This window comes from Mesoplodon mirus (genome assembly GCF_964341445.2).
Source record: "Mesoplodon mirus genome assembly, chromosome: 9".
In the NCBI taxonomy this organism is placed as follows: Eukaryota; Metazoa; Chordata; class Mammalia; order Artiodactyla; family Ziphiidae; genus Mesoplodon; species Mesoplodon mirus.
Genome location: NC_138985.1, coordinates 67,912,346 through 67,934,315, shown reverse-complemented (window position 1 = coordinate 67,934,315; position 21,970 = coordinate 67,912,346). Strand labels below are relative to the sequence as shown.

General features: G+C 44.2%; 1 protein-coding gene across 5 annotated transcripts in view; it reads right to left on the bottom strand.

The window, feature by feature from the left end:
* Positions 1–21,970, bottom strand: part of CREB5 (cAMP responsive element binding protein 5) — a 416,145-nt gene that overhangs the window by 130,419 nt on the left and 263,756 nt on the right. The window contains exon 1 of one of the 5 annotated variants that reach the window (XM_082633032.1): positions 10,959–11,375. The exons of the other annotated variants lie outside the window; for them this stretch is intronic. Within the exon in view, the coding sequence (XP_082489158.1) occupies positions 10,959–11,005 (47 nt within the window). The 5' untranslated portion in view covers positions 11,006–11,375. Of the gene's footprint in view, positions 1–10,958; positions 11,376–21,970 lie in introns of those variants that run through there. 5 annotated transcript variants of the gene reach the window in all.

Sequence of the window (21,970 nt, the reverse complement as noted above, 5' to 3'; positions counted from 1 at the left end):
CATTGTTGTCCCCTACTTTCTAAATCGATATTGGCAGTCACTGAATACACCCTTTATTTCAAAGGAAAAGAAAGGAAGGAAGGAAGCAGGCAAGCAAACCTTGGTCATCCTGGCTTAAACAGGAAAATGAAACAAGGGCTTAAGACAAGGTAGCTTCACAGAGCAAATGGCCTGGCCCAAGCCTTCTCACCCAGGCTCCTTCCCTCACTCGCTGTGTGCAGCTGACCCAAAACCCACTCTGTCTGTGCTTTCGCATGTGAAAAATGAGATTGTCAGCTGGCTTCTGTCAGGAATACCTAGGAAAAATGGGATGGGAGGGCACTGAATACATAAGATGCACAGCTCTCATAACATAATCAGTCCATGGGTCCTTCCTATGTTGCTCCTGATTTTCCTCACGCCAGTAAAAATTCTAAAGTGTGGAGAAGTTCTCATATAGCTTATTAAATAAAGAAGCTATAACAGAATTCAGGTTCCTAGGACCATCCCCAGCAACTTGAACCTCAACCCATGCCCTGCCTCTATAATATATAGCATTTCCACACTGCGGCTGTTTTAATAAACCAATGGATATTTCCCTCCAATCCGTTTGCTTTTAGTGGACTTTTTTTTTCTGTCTCCAAAGAAGCTGGCACTATAATGTCAGACAAATGACTAGAATAACTGTGCATTGCTCTAGACACCAGTGAATAAAATATATCAAATACTGCATATCCCTAGAGTGTATTATTCCACTTAGAAAATGGTATAATTGACTTTGGGTAGTATGGGAGGAAAAAAATCCAAAAATTTAAGAGTGGTGGGGTTATTTTCTGGTAATTGCCTGACTTGAAACTTTAGTTTGTCAATCAGACAGTTCTCCTCGCCCTATAAATGTGGGGCTTTTTGGTGGGTAGGGTGGGAGGGCGGTATTAAAAGAGAACTGAGAAATTGGCTAAGCCCCACAGGCCTTTTTTCTTGTCATAAAGTTGTTGTCAAAAAGATTCGCTATTATGTCTGGGATGGGTGAACTCCGTGGCATTTTGTGTTCAGTAAAAACGTCTCAAACCATTTTTCAAACATTTTGAGGTTTGGCAAAAACCTGAAATCCATCTTGCCAAGCACTTTCCCCCCTTAATTCTTAAACCCATGTGTCTTTCAAGGGAAATTTAATCTGTATGTTTCTGATTCATTTACACTTAACTCATCAAAATGGTGTTTTGTAAGAGCTATTTGATGTTCAAGAAGTCTTATGAGCTTCTCTTTTGATAAGTCTGAAAAACCTTTCTTTCGGAGAACCAGAAAATTGTATTTTACCAGCTGTAAGCCAAATGATTTGAGCTGTGTTAACAGTCAAGAACCTGCTGAATTTAGGAGGCAAGAAAACAGACACAATGACATAAATAAACATCTTCACGTCTGCCTGCTCACACGTCCACCAAAGGCCTTTCAAACTCATTCTTTCCCTGAAGAAGCCTAGCCCATAAGGCCTAAGAACAAGCCATAAAGCTGAAGCAGGAAAGAACTATGGTCCTACAGCAAAAATTCCCACTCATTCTGGAGATGACCAATTGAAAATTCCTAGCTCAGAATCAATGGAAGTAAAACCTGGTGTGTTTCATTAGATAAATCTATTACCTAGGAAATAAAATTATCAATGAATGCCAGAACAAGAAGAGACTTAGGAAATTTCTAGTCCAGTAATATTCAGATTGTGTTCCAAGGACTTCTGGGTGGAGGTGGGGACATGAGTTGAGGTAGGAGCTGTGGGCCAATCAGAGGCTCTATTTTCCATACTGTGCTTCCCCATAAAATTTTTTGTTTGTTTTTTTTAAAGTACTCTAAGAGTAAATTCAGTTTGAAAACAAATACCTTAATTTTATATGAGGACACTGAGGTCTGGGGATGGAATCTTGGAGTTGGGACAGAGCTGGCAATATAACCCAGGTCTCCTGACCCTGGTCCAGTACTCCACTGACATTTCCACTGTGCCAGTGTTTTTTGAACTCTGGCTGTAGTTCATTAGTAGATCAGTTAGTGAGAAATTGGTGAAATCAGGTTAATCTGACATGGCTAGTGTTTTATAGGATGTGATATCCAAGAAGTTAGACACAGTTAGGATTAAGAATTGTTTCATCAAACTATACATACACACACATAGGTAAGCATATACATGTGAGTACACTGGGCTGTGGTATAAAATATATTTCTTACTGTTGTTCATATCAAAAAAGTTTCGAGGGCTTCCCTGGTGGCTCAGTAGTTAAGAATCCGCCTGCCAGTGCAGGGGACACAGGTTTGAACCCTGGTCCGGGAAGATCCCACGTGCCGTGGAGCAACTAAGCCCATGAGCCACAACTACTGAGCCTGCGCACCTAGAGCCCGTGCTCTGCAACAAGCGAAGCGACCTCAATGAGAAGCCCACACACGGCAACGAAGAGTAGCCCCCGCTCGCCACAACTAGAGAAAGCCCACGCACAGCAACGAAGACCCAACGCAGCCAAAAATAAATTAAAAAAAAAAAAAAGTTTCGAACCCCCTTTACCATACAGAAAACCATGTTTCTTTTCCTGGCAGTTCAGCCAATAGCAGTTTTCAATTCGCCTCGTTAAAGACCACATGGCTGCAAGACCCAGCACGATGATGAGCCTTCTCACTTCCTGGAAGAAATCCTAAGAATCACCAGACTGTCTCACCAAAGTCAGCTTAATACAGACTGGGAGAAACGAACAAGGAACCAATGTGTGGTAGGGGAGGGATGCGGGGACAGATATCTAGTTGAGCAAAGAAGGGGTCATACTCATCTTCGTATGATTTACAAACGGCAAGAATGATTTCTGACTCGCGTACCACGCAGCTGCACAGTGCAAGATCCAGACATCCTAGCACCAGCGTATTTCCAAAGTGCATTTTCCAAGCACTTAACAATCATTAATTAGTTAGAAACATCCTTTCAAGGTCGGGAGGCACAATAGTTCATCTCCACACCACGGAGCTTTGGAGACTGCAGGGACGCTGAATAGTACAGCACCTGGATAATTACTGTGGGAAGATTAATTGGGTGAACTGGCTGTGAAGCATCTCGTGATAAAGCATTATGAAAAATGCTGCCCGCTTTGCACTCTTAGATGTCAGTGCTGGCGTCCTTTGTCCCTAACAGCCGAAAGCTGCCTCCCTGGGAAAGGATGCAAAGTCATTAAAACAACTATGAATTACCCTTTGCTCTCTCCCTTTTTTTTTTTTTTTCTTCAGAATCGTAATGAAGTGACAAGTTTTCTGTGGTCACAAAGTGCCAGAGTCTCTTTGGGATTAAAGTGCAAAGTGGGGCTGGGTTGGGAATTGTGGTCTAAAACCGTTCCCTAGGTGGGGAGCGAGAGGGAGGAAGCAGCGAGTTTCAGAGCCCAGAGGTCACATCCTGCAGGTGGGTGGGTGCTGGTTCGGGGGGGTTTCCAAGCTCTGTCCTCATCCCCATGCACTCAGTGTATCAAGGGCTGGCGTGGGGAGAGGGAGGAAGCGAGAGGGAGGTGGGAAGCAGAGAGAGCTGACTCCTGGACGTTTACCCCGTCTCACTTATGGACTAGGGACAGTTCGCCCCACCCACTAACTAGACACCAGGGAGCTTTTGGCTGGAAGCAGAAAGCAAAATATCTTGTCCGCCTCCCCACCTCTCCCTCCAGACCAGAGGGTGGAGTGTTTGCACAGCCAGGTGCCTGAATGACTCCCAGCTTCTCCAAGCCTGCCAGCGGCTCCTCTGTGCCCCTGCACTTCTGAGTCTTTCTTTGCACTCTTCCTACCACACCATCCCCAGGAGCCAGAAGTCAAAAGGGGATTGAGAAGCATCAGCTTGAGCAAGAAGATGTGGTTCCTGGCTCCAGGAAACCCAAGAGCCTGGCAGGGTGAAAATGTTCTCTTCGCTGCATTAGAGCCAGGTCTTGGCACCTGCCACCAAATAGCTTTATGATAGCAGATAATCAGTCACATTTTGGGGTGGCCTCAATTCCTGATCGGTAAGATGAATGAACTGGGTTGAAGGATCTCTAAAGTTCCCGCCTCATCAATGCATTTAGAATGAGAGGATTATTATTCTATTGCTAAGGAAGTTCTGGATGCTGAGAGGCAAAGCAAATGCCATCCCTTGTGACCTGTACACTGGAGCTTCCTCTTCACCCTCGGTGGAAGGAAATGGCAAAAAGCAGCCTCGTCCTGAGCTAGGGCAAGGTCTGAATTAAGAAAAATAATTTGGCTAGAGAGAGCTCATTTTGTAAACCATATTAGGGTGGATGCTGGTGAAAGCAAAACTAAAGGTGAAAATGCAACGTGAGAGTAATTTACATGTACATTTATACTAAATGGGTTTATCATAATTGCCGTTATTATGATTAATTCCAGAGGAATTAAAGGAGATCAGCCACTTATTGCAGAGTGTTGCTGAGCTGACTGAAGTATTATGATACATAAGAGGGTCAAGAAGAGGCAAGTGCAAAAGAAAAATTGCTTTATGCCATCTAAAAAAGAAATCTACTACTAAAAGGTAGTAGTAGATTTAGTACTACTAAAAGGTGTAGGAAGAAAAAAAAGACCCAGCTCTTCTTGGCTCTGAAATAAACTTTCAAGTGAGATCTTAAGCCTCATTTTCTGGCCAGTGAAGAGATGGTCACAGACAATAGAGCCAATGATATGCTTCTCTTCTCACCTCTTCTCCTGTCCACAGTCTCCTTGGCATTCTGTGACTCAGTTTACCTTTCTGGGAAGGAACTGGTAAATGACAGTGTTTCTCTCTAAACTATTGATGCCCCAAACAGACTATTATTCACACTTCCAAGAAAAGTCAGCTGGTCCCATTATTAAATAACTAACACTTATTGAACATTTCCCATGCTGAGTGCATTTAGTCATTATCTCATGGATTCCATTTCATAGATGAAGTAATGGAGGCTCAGAAACTTTCAACATATTGTCAGAAATCACACAGCTACAAGTGGCAAAGCCAGAGCCTGAACACAGATCTGTCTGACTCCAAAGAGATTCACACGGCCCATGTGACTGTGTGGGGCACAGTCACATGGGCCGTATTGATTTTGAATAAACAGTCTCCACCTCTGCAGAGCTTGCTTTGCAGCCCTTACTTAGCAGTGATATGGGCCCCACTGAGGGCAGAGGGGCAGAGCCAAGTGGGCAGCCAGGCCCCCAAGGCTACAGGGGCCTAGATGGCCTCTCTGCCATGTCAGCACATGTATCCAGCTCCATGTGACTTCAGCCTTTAAAGATCTTTGATTTTAAAAGTTCATAGGTTCCTAAAACACAGTAATTCATAGTAGGCATTCCAGCTTACAGAACACAGCCTCTTGGCCCCATTTTCCATCTCCCATTAAGACGAGTGATTGAGTCTATGTATTAATAGATACCTTGGCATTCCTTTGAAACCTTATTATTGTTTTTTTCCAGGCTTTGCTGTTTTGGACACATCCAGTTCTATTTTAGTCATTAAAGACAGCAAGGAGGGCTTCCCTGGTGGCACAGTGGTTGAGAGTCTGCCTGCCGATGCAGGGGCCACGGGTTCGTGACCCGGTCCGGGAAGATCCCACATGCCGCGGAGCGGCTGGGCCCGTGAGCCATGGCCACTGAGCCTGTGCGTCCGGAGCCTGTGCTCTGCAGCGGGAGAGGCCACAACAGTGAGAAGCCCGCATACAGCAAAAAACAAACAAACAAAAAAAACAAAAAAAAAAAAAAAAAAAAAAAAAGACAGCAAGGAAAAAATTATAAGGTAGAATTCAATTTCTGGTATCATGTGGTGGAAAGGAAGACTTTGCTGATAGCTAGATGGGTCTTGGCTATTGTATAACTACTGTTGCACTCTCCATAATGATTGCGAACCATTGATTAATTCTTCTTGGGTACAGCGTTGCTTCATCAATCATTAAATAAGCTCTCCTGCCAGGGTAGGCACAGGAAGAAAAGATGTATGGACTTGTTATAAAGCGTTTGTGTACTACGCTGTGGACTTTGGAGTGCTAAGTCAAGTAGATTTCAGTTTTCAAGGATGTAAGTAGTCAAGGAACTGCTGTGGTCTGCAACCAAAATTCATGAAATACACACCTCTGAAAGCACCAAGGCTTATTGTACAATTTAATCAGACTAGCAAAGTCTGTTTAAAAATTATAAACTTCAGATTTGAACCACAGAATTTTTATTGGCCCCCATGTTCCTTCCTCCTCTCGGCTATCCCCCACATCCCTGCGCTATGACCATGGCCACTGGCTCAGATGCTCGCACACACATCTTTCCAAAATCCAATGCAAAAAAGTCCCCTTCGAAGTTCAGAGGCCCAAGAAGACCAAACAAAAAGAGAGCAGAAAGGAGAAGGCCGTGTTCAATCCACTGCTTCTTCTTTTTTTATGGGAAGTTTCAGGTGTGCCCACCCTACTTTCCATCAGGCCCACGACAGTGCTCAATCTCAAGTTCACACTAATTTCTGCCTTTGAATGTTGACCTGGCCTTCCTGACCAATGCTTATTTAGTAAAATCTGAGAGGTTTTTATCATGAAGCTTGAGATAGCCTGAGGTCTCGTTTCCAGCAGAGACTTGGGAACCTTAGGATGGAACCCTTGATACAAGTCTTGGGCCCCATCACTGTTATATAATCCCACCAACTTCACCATCATAACCCTTGCCACCTTGGAAACCCCCTTCTCTTCATTCTCCAAACATCATTTTTACCACCAGAAAAGATATGCGAGAGGAGGTAACAAGCTTAAAAGGGAGCCTCACCCGACTAAAGACAGGCATTACCCACATAAACTATTGCAAATAGAAATTCTCTTAATCAAGCCAGGAGTGGAATCCAGTTCTCACGACTGAATTCACTCATCTCCATTTCACTCCATTTTCCCATTCACAAAGCCATAGCTGAGCATGAATGGGGACACAAGGGTCTTTCTTCCAACCTGCATTGTTCTCATCTCTCCCCCCACTCAGGTCACTGGGAATTTGGCAGGTTTCATCAGCAGTAGTCCTCACCTCACTTTAATCAGAATGGTACTTTTAGTTCCGTTTCAAGTACCTGACTTGATCTCAGCCCTGCATGATCTTCTGAATAAAAACAAGGCATAAGGGAAGAGAGGCTGGAAAAGGAAGAAGACTGAGTGATGCTGGGAACAGGACGTCCAGTTAGAATCTGCAGTCAGTTGCCTGCATAGAGACTTCCCAGGAGGACCCTTTCCTGCCTCCTCATGATGGGGGCAGCTGAGACTCGATTCCTGTGATCTCACTGTGCGCCAGGGCCCTTAGAGAATGTCTCTACCCCTCACAACTCCACATGGTAGGTATGGTTATCCTCATTTTACAAAGAAGATAGAAACTATGGCACAGTGAGGTTAAGTAGCCTGCCGAAGTCACACAACCAGGAAGTGGAAGAGTGACTTGAACCCAGGCCTTTTGACCCACAAACACATGCTCTTTTCAGAAGACCCCGCACCACTTCTCTGACCAATAGCTGCCTGACTTCCTGGTGTCCTCCCCTTTCTTCATGTCATAGATGTGTCTACCAGGGGGGAAATGGCAGGGGAAGAGGAAGAAGGCTGAGCTCAGCACTGACTTAGGGTTAAGCTTAGGCATGTACAGTGGGCAACCCTCTGCTCTGTGCCTGGCATACAGATGGAATAGACTTGTGCTACTTCTTTTATGCCATCAAAGCCTTACCTCCCCCTTCACCTGCTAATGCTAATATGTGAGGCATGGCTCCAGGGACCCTCCACAGAGGGCAAAGCTACCACTAAGACCATGCCCCAAGGAATGTAAAACACGGACAATCACCAAGATAGCCCATTGACAAGCATAGCCATGAGGCCCCCGGTGGTCCTGACGGTGGAGGAAAATTTGTCAGTGATGGCAAGCTAGACCTTGTGTGGACTGGACTCAAGGGGTTAGAGCTTGTGTGAACTGTGGCAAGTCTGACCCTTAGTTTTCACATTGATAAAAGCAGCGCACACACACACACACACAAGTAGAGGTAAGTCTAAGGAACACTGAATAACAGCAGTGAACTGTAGCACTGTCGATATCCTGGTTGTGATATTACTAGAGTTTTGTCAGATGTCACCAATGGGGGAAACTGGGTAACGGGTATGTGGGAATCTCTGTATTACTTCTTACAAATTCATGTAAGTCTACAAGTACCTCAATAAAAATTTCAATTAGAAAACAACAATAATCAAAACAAAAACTCCAAACAAAACAAAAACAACACCGAACAGCAGAGCTAATGACTCTTATCCCTCTGGGTTATCATGGGGAGGAAGTGAGGTACGACTCTGTCCGACCGAGGATCACAGCTGGCCTCATGCCCCTTGCCTTGCCTCTCTGTCAGTCATTTCAGGACCTTTCTGATTATAGGTGAACACCTTGGAGCCAAGTCAACATAGATTGTAACGCTCTAAAAAAAGAAATCATGCCCTCTTTATTCCTCAAGAGTCTCAAGCACCCACTTGGCAGTCATCAAACTCTGCACAATGACTAATAACCTTCACTAGTGGTTTCGTTTCAGCTCTGGGTAATCCCAGCCCCACACTGCCCGCCTCCTCCCCGCCAAATAGGCACAGTTGTGATCTTTCCCTGTGCACAATTAAGCTGGATCCATAAATACATACTTTACAATAAGGCTACTACCCTGGAATTTGGCTGAAGAATAGGGACATTGTCTGGTAAAATTATCTTTCTAACAAGCACATATAGTTTTGCCTTTCAAGTTTCTCGAAGGTTCTAAATAGCTTTCAATTGCATCTAAAAACTTAAGTTTATGTTAAAATTACAGAAACATATCAAGAAGTTGTGCAGTCTTTGGGGGGGGAATACATTCAATTAAAAATTCTGTTCTGAATATGAATACGAGTGGACGAAACAGAAATGTCTCCTGCATTTTTAGGACCATTTTATGCATCTTTATGTCTCACTGAGGACTCCTTACAGGTTGGACGTGGAAACTAAGAATTTCACAAGAGGAACGTTCATGCCATAAAGCAAAAAACAAACACCAACTTTTAAAGTGAGAAAAGACATGTTCCCCTTCACCCTCCTCCATTCATTTCTTTCAAGGCACTAATTCATCTCGAATTCAAATGTACTTTTCTCTGAAAACTTATGTCAAATACCGTTTAGCAAAACTTTTACAGAACACGGACACAGACACAGAATTTTAGAGCTGGAAGGGACTTCAGAGATCACCTAAGATTGGTTCCACGTGGGGAGAGGGGCTTGTCACCCACCTTGTCTGCTCCCTCATTTTGAAATGAAGCCCAGATGCTTTAAGGGACTCGCTCAAGGTTCACCAGGATTAGCACTCAGGCCTCCTGACCTCCACCACACCATGCTGTTTCTTCCAAAAATTATCTCCCCCTTCCACCTCTGCCCAAAAAAAGGCGAGAGGGGAGAAGATCCATAAAAAGTCATGATTAATTATATTCAAAACATGCATGAAATAAATAAACATAAACACCTTTCTGGTACGTGCCCCATGCCCCAATACGCACCAGCTGTATGATGGTCAAGACTGACTGAGCCAGAGAAGTTTTGGAGCAGCCAAGAGTCGGGGATAATCTCTCATTGGGCTGGCTCTCTAGTTGCGGAGGGCTTCGGCTGAGAACTATCTAACAATGCTGGATGGTTTCAGAAAGCATTCAGCACAGGCAGAGCATCATAGCACTAAATATATTTGATGAAACGCACAGAAGTGTGGTCATAATTTTCAAAACGTATAAGTCTCTCTCTCTCTGGGTACCCTGGATCGTTAGAACATTAACAACACCATCGACTGTCCCTCTCTCCACTTATTTCATGTTAATTCCTTACTCACAAATATTAACTAGCTGTTTCTCAACAAATCAATCCAGAAGTTTTCATCATCTCTCCCACGACTAGAGAATCTCATCTTGAAAATAATTCAAGAACATACAGGTTTGAAAGTTAGCACGGGATTAAGTTAATTGTCACGTGAAAGAGCAGGAAGTTAAAATTAACCGCTGTTAACGTTAACTGAAATAATAGGTGAAAGACTGTAGCTGCTTTGGGGGATCATCATCTATTACTTTAAAAACCGACAGTATATTCTTCACAGTAAGTGCAACAGTACAACTCTTCCTACTCAGCATGACAAACCAAAGGGTTTTCCAGACATTTGCAATTCACCAGTTACACCCAAAAAGTCACCCCCGCTCCCACTGTCACTTCACTTCGACCTTTTATGAAAAGACAACCGTTTTGAGCCATTTAAGAAGAGAAAGAGAGAGAATCCTCGTGGAAAATAATACACAGCTGTGATAATATCATGTTTTTTAAAAATACCATAATATAGTTTTACTTTTAATAATAAAAGATAAAAAAGGGGCGTCTGTGAATAATTAGAGATTGCAGTCTGAAGCCAGTTACAGTCACTGCAATTGATAATAAACTGAAAACCCCTTGAGAGCAGGTAAATGCTTTGCAACCCTGACCCCCTTGCTCTCACATTACTTAACTACCCTGCGGTTCTTGCATTACATCACCATTCAAGCGATTGGTTCCTGCATTTTAACTCTCTCCCTGTCTCCTCCGATTAGGATCGACACCGCAGCAAAGAAACTTCGCCCGAGTTTGCTTTCTCGCTTCGCTTTTTACTTGTGGCCCCTTATGCTCCAATCCCTCGGGCTCGCGCTGCTTTTTTTTGTGTGTGTGCCCAACCCAGCCTCGGTTCAACTCATTCAGGTCGCTGTACTAGAACAAAAACTCTGATCCAAGTGAAAAGAAATGCCTCTTCGGGACCAGAGGAGCGGAGGGGCTGGGGAAAGAGGAGAAGGAAGAAGAGGAGAAACAAAGACGGGCAGAAAGGGGAGAAGGGGGAGAGACGGAGGAGGAGGAGGACGACGAAGACTCAAGAAAAGAAGGCGGTAGGGGCCAAAAAAAAAAAAATCTATAAAATCGGAAAAAAGAAAATAAAATTAAAAACAAACCTCATGGACATCACTGAGGCTGAATTCCCTCCTGAGGTGCAGAACATGAGAGCTCTGGAATGAGTGTGTGTAGAATTTGAGCCAAGGCTTAACTAGCCTGAGTGAGTCACATCCTTCCCACTTGATTCCAGGCCAAGCGATGATGTAATGTGCTGGCCCTTCTCTTGCGCCCAGCTCTGGCTCTCTCCCTCCGGCTTGCTCGCTCTCTTTCTCCTGGGCTCGCCCTCCTCCCCCTTCTCCTTTTTAGCTCAGTGCTGGTGAAGTCACCATTTAAATCTGGCAGAACTGAAGCAGAAACTTCAATGTAACCAAAACAGCCCCAGGCCGAGTTCCAGACTCAGGGAGCCTTAGTGGTGCAATTGCCCTTAGAAACGAGTAAACAGAGCCGGGAAACAGTACCGCCTGGGGATGGCCCAGCAGCTGCCTGGGACTCAGAGGGGGACCCGGAGTTCTACAGGCAGGGGTCCACTGGTTCCAATTTTCTTTTTTTTTTTAAATGCTGGTTAAAAAAAAAAAGAAGAAAGTCCCTGAATTTGGTGAAAGGGAAATAACAGTGGAGACACAGGCAGAGGTGGAGACGAAGAGGTGGAAGAGCAGGTTGGAAGGATAAGCAGGAAAAACCAGGACAGGCCACCAGCGCAGGCTTTCTTCAGAACCAGGTGACACGTTTCCATGACCCACAGCCCGTTTTTTCCTGGAGCTGGATGGGATTTTCTGTTGCTTAGTGCCAACCACCAGCCCTCCAGAGATCTGTCGCATCTGACCTCCCTGTCAGCAAGGGCAAACCCGCTCTGGGCCAAACACTCGCCTGCGTGTGGAGCCATCCAGAAGGGGGAATCACAGTCCCTGCTCGCTTGGCCCACGCTGCTGGTCGCTTTTATGTGCAGAAGGGAAAAGGACCCTCGTTGCAAAACACAGACCTCGTCTTCCTGAGATTAGCACTCCACTCTCAGGTGAGTCATTCGAAGAAGAGGGAGTTAGAATCCGTTCACCCTCAAAATGAAGACAAGCTATGGGTCCCCCCACTGGCTGGGGGAGCACTGGTGTGGGTGGGGCCGTCTGTGAGTTTTAAAGGATACAGGGAGGGCAGCATGTGTGTCTCTTCTGTAATGACAGAGGGAGGAAAAACAGCCTGGGGTGGTTGTGCGGGGGAGTCAAACATTATCCTTCACAAATGACAGTGAAGCCCTTTAAATGACAGAATTCTACCCCTCACTTCACACCTCTCCCGCTCAGGACTTTACCTAGAACTGTCCAGACACTTGGCCGCTTTGTTAGCACAGCTTTTTAACTCTTTCTTCTCTCCATTTTCTCGTCCCCTCACCCTTAATGTCTCCTTCCGAAAGAAAAGAAAAAGTAATTTAAAAAAATGGGAAGTTCGCTAGAATTTTTTTTTTTAATGCCACAAAAGCAGAAGAAAGGCATGGGGTTGCAATTTATTTTTTTTTTCAAAAATAATCATCTATTGCCTCTCGTCGCTTTTTGTGATCAGTGAGTTGACCAGGTGATACAAATGTTGGTCTCTTCACACGTGGTCAAGCAGAAAAGATCCCAACTTCTAAACTCTGCTTTCAGAGAAATCTCTTAGCTTCTTAAAGATATCTGCTGCCAGGGGACAGGGCTGTTCATCTGAGTCCCTTGGAATTTCAATCAGAGCTTTAGGGACTATCACCAAACTCAGAGTGAAGAGTTAAAAAGCAAGGTTTGCCCAACAGTCTCCCCACCCTGGAGGCTGGGGTGGCGAAGAGCTTTCTCCAGCAGTCTGCCCTGGAGCATGAAATCCCCAATTGACACTGATGCCACAGTTGCTCCAGTGACACCTTTATCAAGGCAGGCAGCTCTGAATTAGAGGTGATCAGCCGTAATTACAGCTGGCGCCACTGAAGCCTGTGGCCTGACAGCGGCAAATGTGGATGTTATAAAGTTTGGTCCACCATGTCAGTGGCCTGTATAACTCACTTACGTCTGACTCGCCAAGCAGCTATTGATTTTTCTTCTGATGCAGGGAATAAATAAAACAAAATCTCCAATCGCTTCTACCACCCTTTCCACTTCAAGGCAGGATGATAAGATTTTATATAAATGACTTTCTCCTTTTTATAAGAGCCATCGACCATGTTGGTTAATATAAAGCTGAGGATTTTCACTTTTCCTTCTCCACTCCCTACAACTTGCCTTACTTTTCATATTTAAATGTTATTATTTTAGACATATCAAAATGGATATGTGGTGCCGTTTTCCAAATTGACATCTTCCTATAACCACAAGGGGAAAATGCTCTCTACTGGATTTTTCTTAGATCCTGTCCCAGGGACTGGGTTAAGCTGCTAGATGGTGCTTTTTGTTTTTTTCTTTTTTTTTTTTCACTGAAGTAAGTAAAAGGGGCCCTGTGCTGTAGGTAAAGATTATATAAAGGTACCTTTCTTGTGCCTTCCTTGGAAAGTAACAAAGGAGATGGCAGTTTTGGCCAAAGCCAGGCACAGACCTCTCATGAGACACACCAGCATCTTTGCTCCTGCCGGGAGGAGGAAGAGGCCAAAGGTTCCAAGGCAGTGAGGGTGCCTCTGATCAGGGGGTGACGTGACCAATGGGTTCAGTGCTTCTAGCCCAACTCCGAGGGCCCTGTACCTGATGATGATGAGATGATGATGCCACTGGGCCAACCATGTGCAGGACACACTGACACTCTAATAAAACTTCTTTGGAGCACTGGCCGGAGTCAGAATCAATTTCAGAGTTCAAAGGGGTCTGAGTACTACATTTGCACTTGCCTTCTGAACATAAGTACCCTCCCCTTCCCTGCCATTCCAAATCAGGCATTCTCACTGGCTGATGGGCTTCTCCCCACCTGAAAAGAAAGCCTGCTTTCCTATTTCCCTTCCTGTGAGCAGCTAATGATAGAGAATATCCTGTTCCCAAAAGGAAATTCCCCTCCGACTCGAGAGCTTCCTTTTTCACCCATTTGGCCCTCTCGTCGCCTCTCCCCGCTAGCCCCCTCCATGTTCTAGTTGCTCTTCTGAAGAAGGGGGGCTTTGAGGATCAGGGTTTTAAGATGCTGTAATTCCAGCGGGAGCCTCCTTAGAAGTAGCCCCTGGCCAACAGGCTAGGCCTCCAGATTAGCTGGCTTGCTCAGGAATGCTTACGACACCCTCCTTTCAGAACGTGTCCTCCTTGGGGAGAGGGTGGTGGGTACTGCGCAGCTGTTCGGTGTAGCTCACATACTCGCAGCTCCTGATGAAATGTTCGGCTCCGAAGAAGTGAAAACCTCTGAGATCTGAGCTCAGAGTTCAGAACGGATTTGGACTATCTCCAAAACAACCCACTAGAAAAGCACAACTTGGACTGCAGGACTGAAGAGCACAATAGCCAACTAAAGTAAATTTTGTGTGCCTGGGTGAATTTCTTAGCTCCAACACATTACGGAAACACACAGCAAATATAAGAAATGATAACGATCCTTCCTAGACAGAGCTGATTTTTTTTTTCTTTTAAGTCTGAATTTATTTTCCTCAACGAAAAGCATATCGTCTTCTTTCAGACATTGTTTTTAAAATTTAACCCAGGATTCCTACAGTCCCAGTGGAATTTGAGGGGCCAGATAATTTCAGAGTTAAATAAGCTCTAATGACTATCACATGTACCCAGCCATAGACCTAGTATTAAAAATTATTCAGAAAAAAAGTGGCATCTCTTCCTTTTTTAATTTATAATAACCATCCAGGTGGTTTTCTAAGGCCTCCTTTGCAAATTGCTTCCAGCGAACCTTCCGGTCACAGACCACTGCATACCCACATGGTGTCATTCAGCGTTCCCTTCAACTTGGGTGTCCCGTGTTTTCACAGTGGACAGAGGCTGAGGGGCTGCCTAGGTCAACCTGTGCAGCATGCTTCCTAAACTGTGTGCAAGCAGGATTCGCTGGTTTGGATGGCTAGGTCTGCTAGCGTCAGCTCCTGGCACTCCCAGGGAGAAAGCAAGAGAGTGGTCAGCCATTGGTTACTTCTGTCTTGTACCTACCGTAATTCCTACATCCCAGCTCTGGCTCCAAGTACCCTCAGGCAACTTGCTGGCCTTCCTTGTGTCCAAACCTATTTTTGATATTCTGAAGTGGCGATGTTGAATGTGACAGACAAAGGAATGAATTTCTAATGATGGAGGCATCGGGAAGCCTTGGGGGTAGGTATTGGGAGGTTATGAGAGACCTTCGATCAGCCCTAAAATATTATCATCAATTACGCCTACTCATAGTGTATTTTTCCCCCTAACTTCTCCATCTGTAAAATGTGAATGTCATTGTATCACTCGAACGCATCACAGTATCTGAAAAGCAGTTGACGCTCAATGAATATTTGTTGGATAAATGAATGAGTGAATGAATAAATAAACTCCTCGGTTCAGGCATTACCTTTTCCGTGAACACCTTGCTGGACTACCAGGCTGGGGTAGAAGTGTCCCTTTCTCTGGGCTCCTGGGGCATCCTGGATCAGATTCTACCGCAGCAATAAGCCACTTATGGAAAGTACCCATTCCATGCCTGTCTTCCTTGGGAGTCGTTAGCTTCTTCAGGGCAGAGAATGGGCTGATCCATCTCAGTTCCCCTAGCACTTAGCAAGCACCTGACTCACATACAGTAGGTCCTCAAGAAATGTGACGGAACTGAGAGATGGCAGCACAGGCTGCTCAGTCTTCCCTGAATATGTTCCCTCCTAAAAGTCCTTTTCCCCTTTTCCACTCTTACACCTCTTCTGTGGCTTCCTTAAGATCTGGAGCTTCTAGAATACCTGGAATAATAATAATAATAAATACTAGAAAATGTATTGGTTGGCCTTGTCCATCCCTGCACTATGTCATTTCTCCTCTGGGGGCCTTAGATTCCTCTTTCTTCCCTTTCCCAAAATCCACATGGGCAGCGATGCCAGTATGAGCACCCTGAGGTTTTTATTATCAGAGCAGCTGACATTAGACTATTTCCACCAATCTCTTATATAAAGTATCCAGAGGAACTGAAACTCTAGGTGAGAGGAACTGGCATTCTCTTATTGGCTGGGGTGCTTCTCATATGGTTGCCGGGGCACCCTAAGGAAAGGGAAATTGCCACTGAGACTTACTCATCCCTAAAGAATGGTGGCGTCAGTTCTTTTTTTTTTTTTTTTCTTTTTTTCCTGTTTTATTGTTTTACTGAGAAGTAATTGACATACATCACTGTGTAAGTTTAAGACAGCATGAGGGTCTAATTTACATAATATTGTAAAGTGCTTGTGTGGTGTCTGTTCTAACCAGCAGTTCCTACAACTCAAGGTTACGACTACAGGAAGAACACAATGAACATGGTGGAGGACAGGAGGTTCAAACATCTGTGGGTAGAATTATATACAGGATCAGAGGCTAATGGTGTTGCCAGACTGCACTGAATTCATGTTTTGGTCTTGAGCGGAGCCAGGACATGGCTGAACAGGACCGTCTGGGGAACAATCCTGCTCTGCTCAGGAGAGGTGGGCGCCTGATAGCGTGGGATAAAGAGGCCTCTACCGCAGGCTCAGTAGATAACCTTGGTTAGGAGAGGTTATCTACCAAAGTCCCACTGTCCCTGTAGACAAAGTGTGGTGACTGGCCTCCTCTAGGGTGAAGCAAATGGGATGCCTAGGGTGCAAAATGGGATGCCTAGGGTGCAAAATTTAAGGAGGCATGCATTCCTAGGGGCATTCAAGGGCAGGGCAGCAACTGCACAACCCTGAGAGTGGGTGCCCCACTTGCCTCCTTGGTCCAGGCCCTGGTTGGTGAAGACTTACTGCTCTCTGTGTACTTCATGAGCACCAGCAGGGCTAGGCAAATGATATCAGGAGAGGCTCTGGGTCTACCCGGCCAGCTGGGGAGAAGTGGGTGATGCCTGCCACGGACTGGACTTTTCCTCGGAAGCATCACTTCCATCAATCTTCCCTTCTTCTCAATTCCATGTCTTTCAGCTTGCCATTCTATTTTCCCCACTATAATTGTTGCTTGTGTGAAACACCAAAATTATGGCCTTGTCTATCCTCTCTGTTAAAATTTGCAGAAATTGATACTTTTCCTTGTTTTGTAGCTATCGTATATCTCATTGTCACATATATATATATATACACATATGCAGACATACACATATATGAACATACATATATACACATATATTTACATATATGTACAATAGCTGACTATATATATATGTGTCTATATATGTGTGTATGTGGACATATATATGTCACCATTAGCCAACAATTATTCAGCACATATTTTGTGCTGTGCATCGTGTTAGGTGTCCCACAGATGTTAATTCTTTTAATCTTTTCTGTCACACCATGAAGTAGGCACTTTCATTATCCCCATTTATGGATGAAGAAGCTGAATCAGGGGATTTAGTAACTTGCCTGAAGTCCACAGTGGAGCTGAGATTTGACCTAAAGTTGTCTGATGCCAAAATCAGGGAAGTGACCATGACACCTCAGTACTTCATATCAGAGTACTCACACCTTCCATAACCCAGATGTTCCTGGTGACCTGGGCTAACCTGTGTGTCCTGAAGCAAGCAGTGGTCTGGGTCCCAGCCATCAGAATGGGAAATGTGTGTCTTATGAGCTTCATGATTTTGATCAGAGAGATTTTCCAAAGGAGGGGAATTTCCAAAGTTGAGGCAGAGAAAAAAGAAAAACTTTTTATGACATAACATCAAAAAGTAAGAAATGGAGTTCCCCTCTCTCAGGTAACTGGAGGGTGCTGCCTGCCTCATACCCCTCACCTGGTCTTCACCACCTCCTCATCACACGCTGAAATCTCATCAGGGCCCACATCCTGAGCCAACACTGCAAAGTTCATACCTACAGCTCTCCTAGAGCCCTCACGCTGCTGGTTTCCGAGGCTCCTTCTTTCTTGCTGGGTCTCCTCGTTTGACAGGGAGGAAAACATGTGCCTACCCGAACCTGACCATCATTTGCTGAGAATTCCTATCTGGAATGCTACCCCTTTGCATAATTTTAATTAAAACACTGGGTGTCTTCTTTGTAAACAGTGACCCCCAAATACTTTGCAGTTGCACAAAAAGGTTTTCTGAAAAAGAAGACTTAACTTGTTTGGATAATAGCCCTGAGAGTAAACTCTATTCGCTGTTTTCATTGTTAAACATTTTAAAATGAAAAAAACAAATGCAAAAGTAAGAATGAATTTGAAGGGTTTTGAGGGTACTAGAAATAAAAAGCAAGGCTTAAACTTGGAAATCGTATTTGTGGTTGTTTTTCTTTTCACAGAGATTCCAGCTATAGGTTCTGTGTTTAATAACTGACCTCCCCTTACTCTGAGGAGAGTTCACCAGCACTGATTTATTCAGAGGGTTCTGAGAGAAGAATGAGCCCTCCAACGCTTTTCCCTGGAGGGGATGAGAGGAATTTTTTTTTAACCCCAAACATGAAGCTCTTGGGTCTTCCAAATGAAATTATCTATGTTTTTATTAACAGAGCCCCTGAGTTAAAAAGTTGGTTTTGATAAGAGAGAATAAATGAAAGAGAAAACTGCTGACATAATATTTTGGTTTCCAAACCCGCTTCCACATTCTACTTTCCCTCTCAGGCTCGTACATGACTCTGGTGTCTGTATTTACACCAGAAATCCCAGAGAGAAAGGTGCAGTTAATCCTGCCTTATGCTGAAATTCAGATCTAGACCTTTAAGACGACAATCATAGTGACACTTTCATATGCACGGCTATGTGTTCCTGTCTTTCTAGACATGTAGCACCGTACGTTTCATAAATAACTTAGCCTTTCCTCTCCATTCCTCTGAGAGAAAAAGTAGATGTTATGATGTCCAAGGGGTCTTTAGGTTTGGAGGTAAAAGATCCTAAATTTCTCATTCTCCATAAGCTTTAGAATTCCTCTGACATTAATAGAAATTGGAAAGAATGAGAGATTCAAGCACCATCTGGGCCAATCTGAGTTCCCGATGTTCCCACCCAAACTGGAAAGCATGCTTTTCAGGTGGTGTTGGAACATGCTTTTCTGGAGCAATGATCTTCCTTGAGAATCTCATAAAAACTGGGAACCCTCCTCTTAACCATGGACCCCAGGTTAAAAATCCCCAAGAAAGAAGCCTGCTCTCTTTGTATTAAACTTAAGCTATGCCCCTTTTACAGGGAAAGAAAAGCAGGCATGCACAGATGAATCTCAATGCTTTGAAGGCTAACCCCCAGCCAGGTACTATAACCAACCAGCAGACCGGGGTGTTTTTCTATTTCAGTGGTTTTCAGATTTGGTGTACGTGAGACCAGATTAAAATGCAGATTCCCAGGTGCTGCCTCAAAGATTCCAACAGCAAAGGTGGGGCCTAAGTATATGTATTTTTAAGCAAAACTCCCCAGATTTTGATGCTATTGATCCACAGACCACACTTGAAGAAGACTGAATTCTATGTGGTCATCCTTGGTCCCTGAAATAGTACAAGCAAATAAACTAAATAAATAAAAGAAAACAAATAGAAATAACTGTGTCTTTTCCCTGCTGTTCAGGCTCTAAAGGAGCTGTGATTTTCTTTCACCTTTTTTTTTAAGGTAAAAAGCAGAATAATCTGCCCTAAAATGATCAAGTCTTTAAAAACCAGCTTTCCCCAAACAGGATGCCTAAAAAGGGTGGAAACAAAACATATGTGTTCACAGTAACATAACGCCATCTAAACGGTCTATGGAATTATGGTCTCCAGGACCCCCGATAAGATTAGGGTTTCCTGACCTGTGGCTGGTGTAGCAAGGCATTTCTCTCCTATGTTTACTATCAATGCTTCCAGATGTTTACTTTGCAATATTCCCAGTCTCCTAATGACAATCACAAGGAGGGTACCTTGGGGAGGGGAAGGGAAGGAAATATTAGTGGTAACTGACGAGTGTATTGCATGGGCCAGCCCACCACAACTTTGGCATAACTTGGTTATCTTCTAGAACTTTAATTGAACATCCAACAGTGGTCCTGGTTCGGTATACAACAGAATGCTACAGATTTCTGCACAGGGTCCCCTTCTCTGGGGTTCTTTTCTTTCTCCAAAGGATCTTATCAAAGTTTTTCAGAAATCTTTTATTTTTAACCTCATAAAGTGCCAGTCCATCCACAGACCCAAAAACAAGAGTGACCGATAAAGGGGAATGAGGATTATGACCTGTGAGTCATCAAGGGCTGCATCTACTGCTAAGTGGGAATTAAGTGTCTGAATTACAAGATGGTCCTTGTAATTTCTTTTGGACCAACTCTCTGTCATATTAATATGGTCACAGCACCATTGAAACAGCTATTGAAACAGACACCACACACCCAAGCAGGGGACAGACAAAAGAAAAAACCTTGGGAGGTGCCAAATGTCTGAGAAATAATGCTGCAACAGAGGTAGTAATGCTCTAAGAGATAAAGGGCAGTGAACATCAAAAATAATGATGGCTATGCCAAAAGCAAAGAGGTCTCTCAAGCATTTCTTTGGTCACTTACTACCCTTCTAGTCAGGGGCCATCCTACCCCTTTCATTCTGACACTTGTTGAAGCTTTTTACATCCATTTACTCAGAGGAGCTTCCTGTTGACAAAAGAGGAAGGCTTCCAAGATTTGGGGAATGAAGAGATATTGATCATTATTAATAACTCTAATCTTTGAATGAAATAGTTTGGGAGCAGCCATTTTCTTTAAAGTTCTGGATACTTTCAGAAATGAATACTCTATAATTGCCAGCAAACTGCGCTTTCCATTTGGTGAAAAAAAAATCCTTCTTGTTGATTTCTCATAGTCCAACCCAGAGTCTTCCCTGTCTCAAATCTGAGATGCCTTCGTGTGTGAGAGCGCATGTGCACCTTATTTCAAACTGAAACAGTATCCTCGATGCAAGGTTGCATAGGGTAGCACAATTTTGCAAGGTAAGATGGTTTTGAGCCTGGAAGGCCCCATAACTCAGTCTGGGGCAGCTTCATTTTAATTTGTCAAAAGTTTCTGTTATTTTAACAAAGGCTATTTGGTGTTACCTGATATCTCTTGGCCTGGCCAAACCTCAGCAAAATTGAGATCCTTTTGTTTCTCTCTCGTCTCCTCTTTCAATATCTCTGTCTACCTTTCTTGATGCCTTTTTGTTCTTAACTGGTTTCAAGTCATCTCACAAAAGATTTTAGCTGATAAAGGCAAATTTGTGGCATAGTAGATACTGAGAACTCAAGGAAATGCAAAGCCATAAGGTCTTAGGATGGTACTGGAGACACCAGTACAGAAAATGGGAGGGAAGTGTATCGGTAGAAGGATGCTGCTGAGTCTTAGGTTCTAGGTTTCAGAGAAACAGCAGAAAGCAAAACCAACAAGGTCTCAGACTTCAGGGAGACAGCATTCTAATGGATGGAAAGAGATGATAAACTAGCAAACAAACAAATAAATAATTACAGATAGTGAGAACTCCTACAAAGTAAATAAAACCTGGTGATGAGATGGGATACTGGGTGTGGTGAAGTCTTTCAGATAAAGTGTTCGGGGAAGTCTGCTCCAAAGAGATGACATTTTACCTCTCAATCAAATAAGGACAATCAGGGGCCTCCCTGGTGGCGCAGTGGTTGAGAGTCCGCCTGCCGATGCAGGGGATGCGGGTTCGTGCCCCGGTCTGGGAGGATCCCATATGCCGCGGAGCGGCTGGGCCCGTGAGCCACGGCCGCTGGGCCGGCGCGTCCGGAGCCTGTGCTCCGCAACGGGAGAGGCCACAACAGTGAGAGGCCCGCATACCGCAAAAAGAAAAAAAAAAAAAAAAAAAAAAAAAAAAAAAAAAAAAGGACAATCAAATAAGGACACACAGAGGTGTAGGTATAGATATGGGAGAGAAAGTGTGCAGAGAGAACAAACTGGATTGATGTGCTAAGATGGGAAAGGACTGTATGTGTTCCCTGCAGGGAAAGAAAGAAGGCCACCAGGGAAAGAGAAGGAGAGGGGAAAGAGAGAACCTGGGAGAGGTAGGTAGGGGTCTTGCAGACCATAGCAAAAAGTTTCT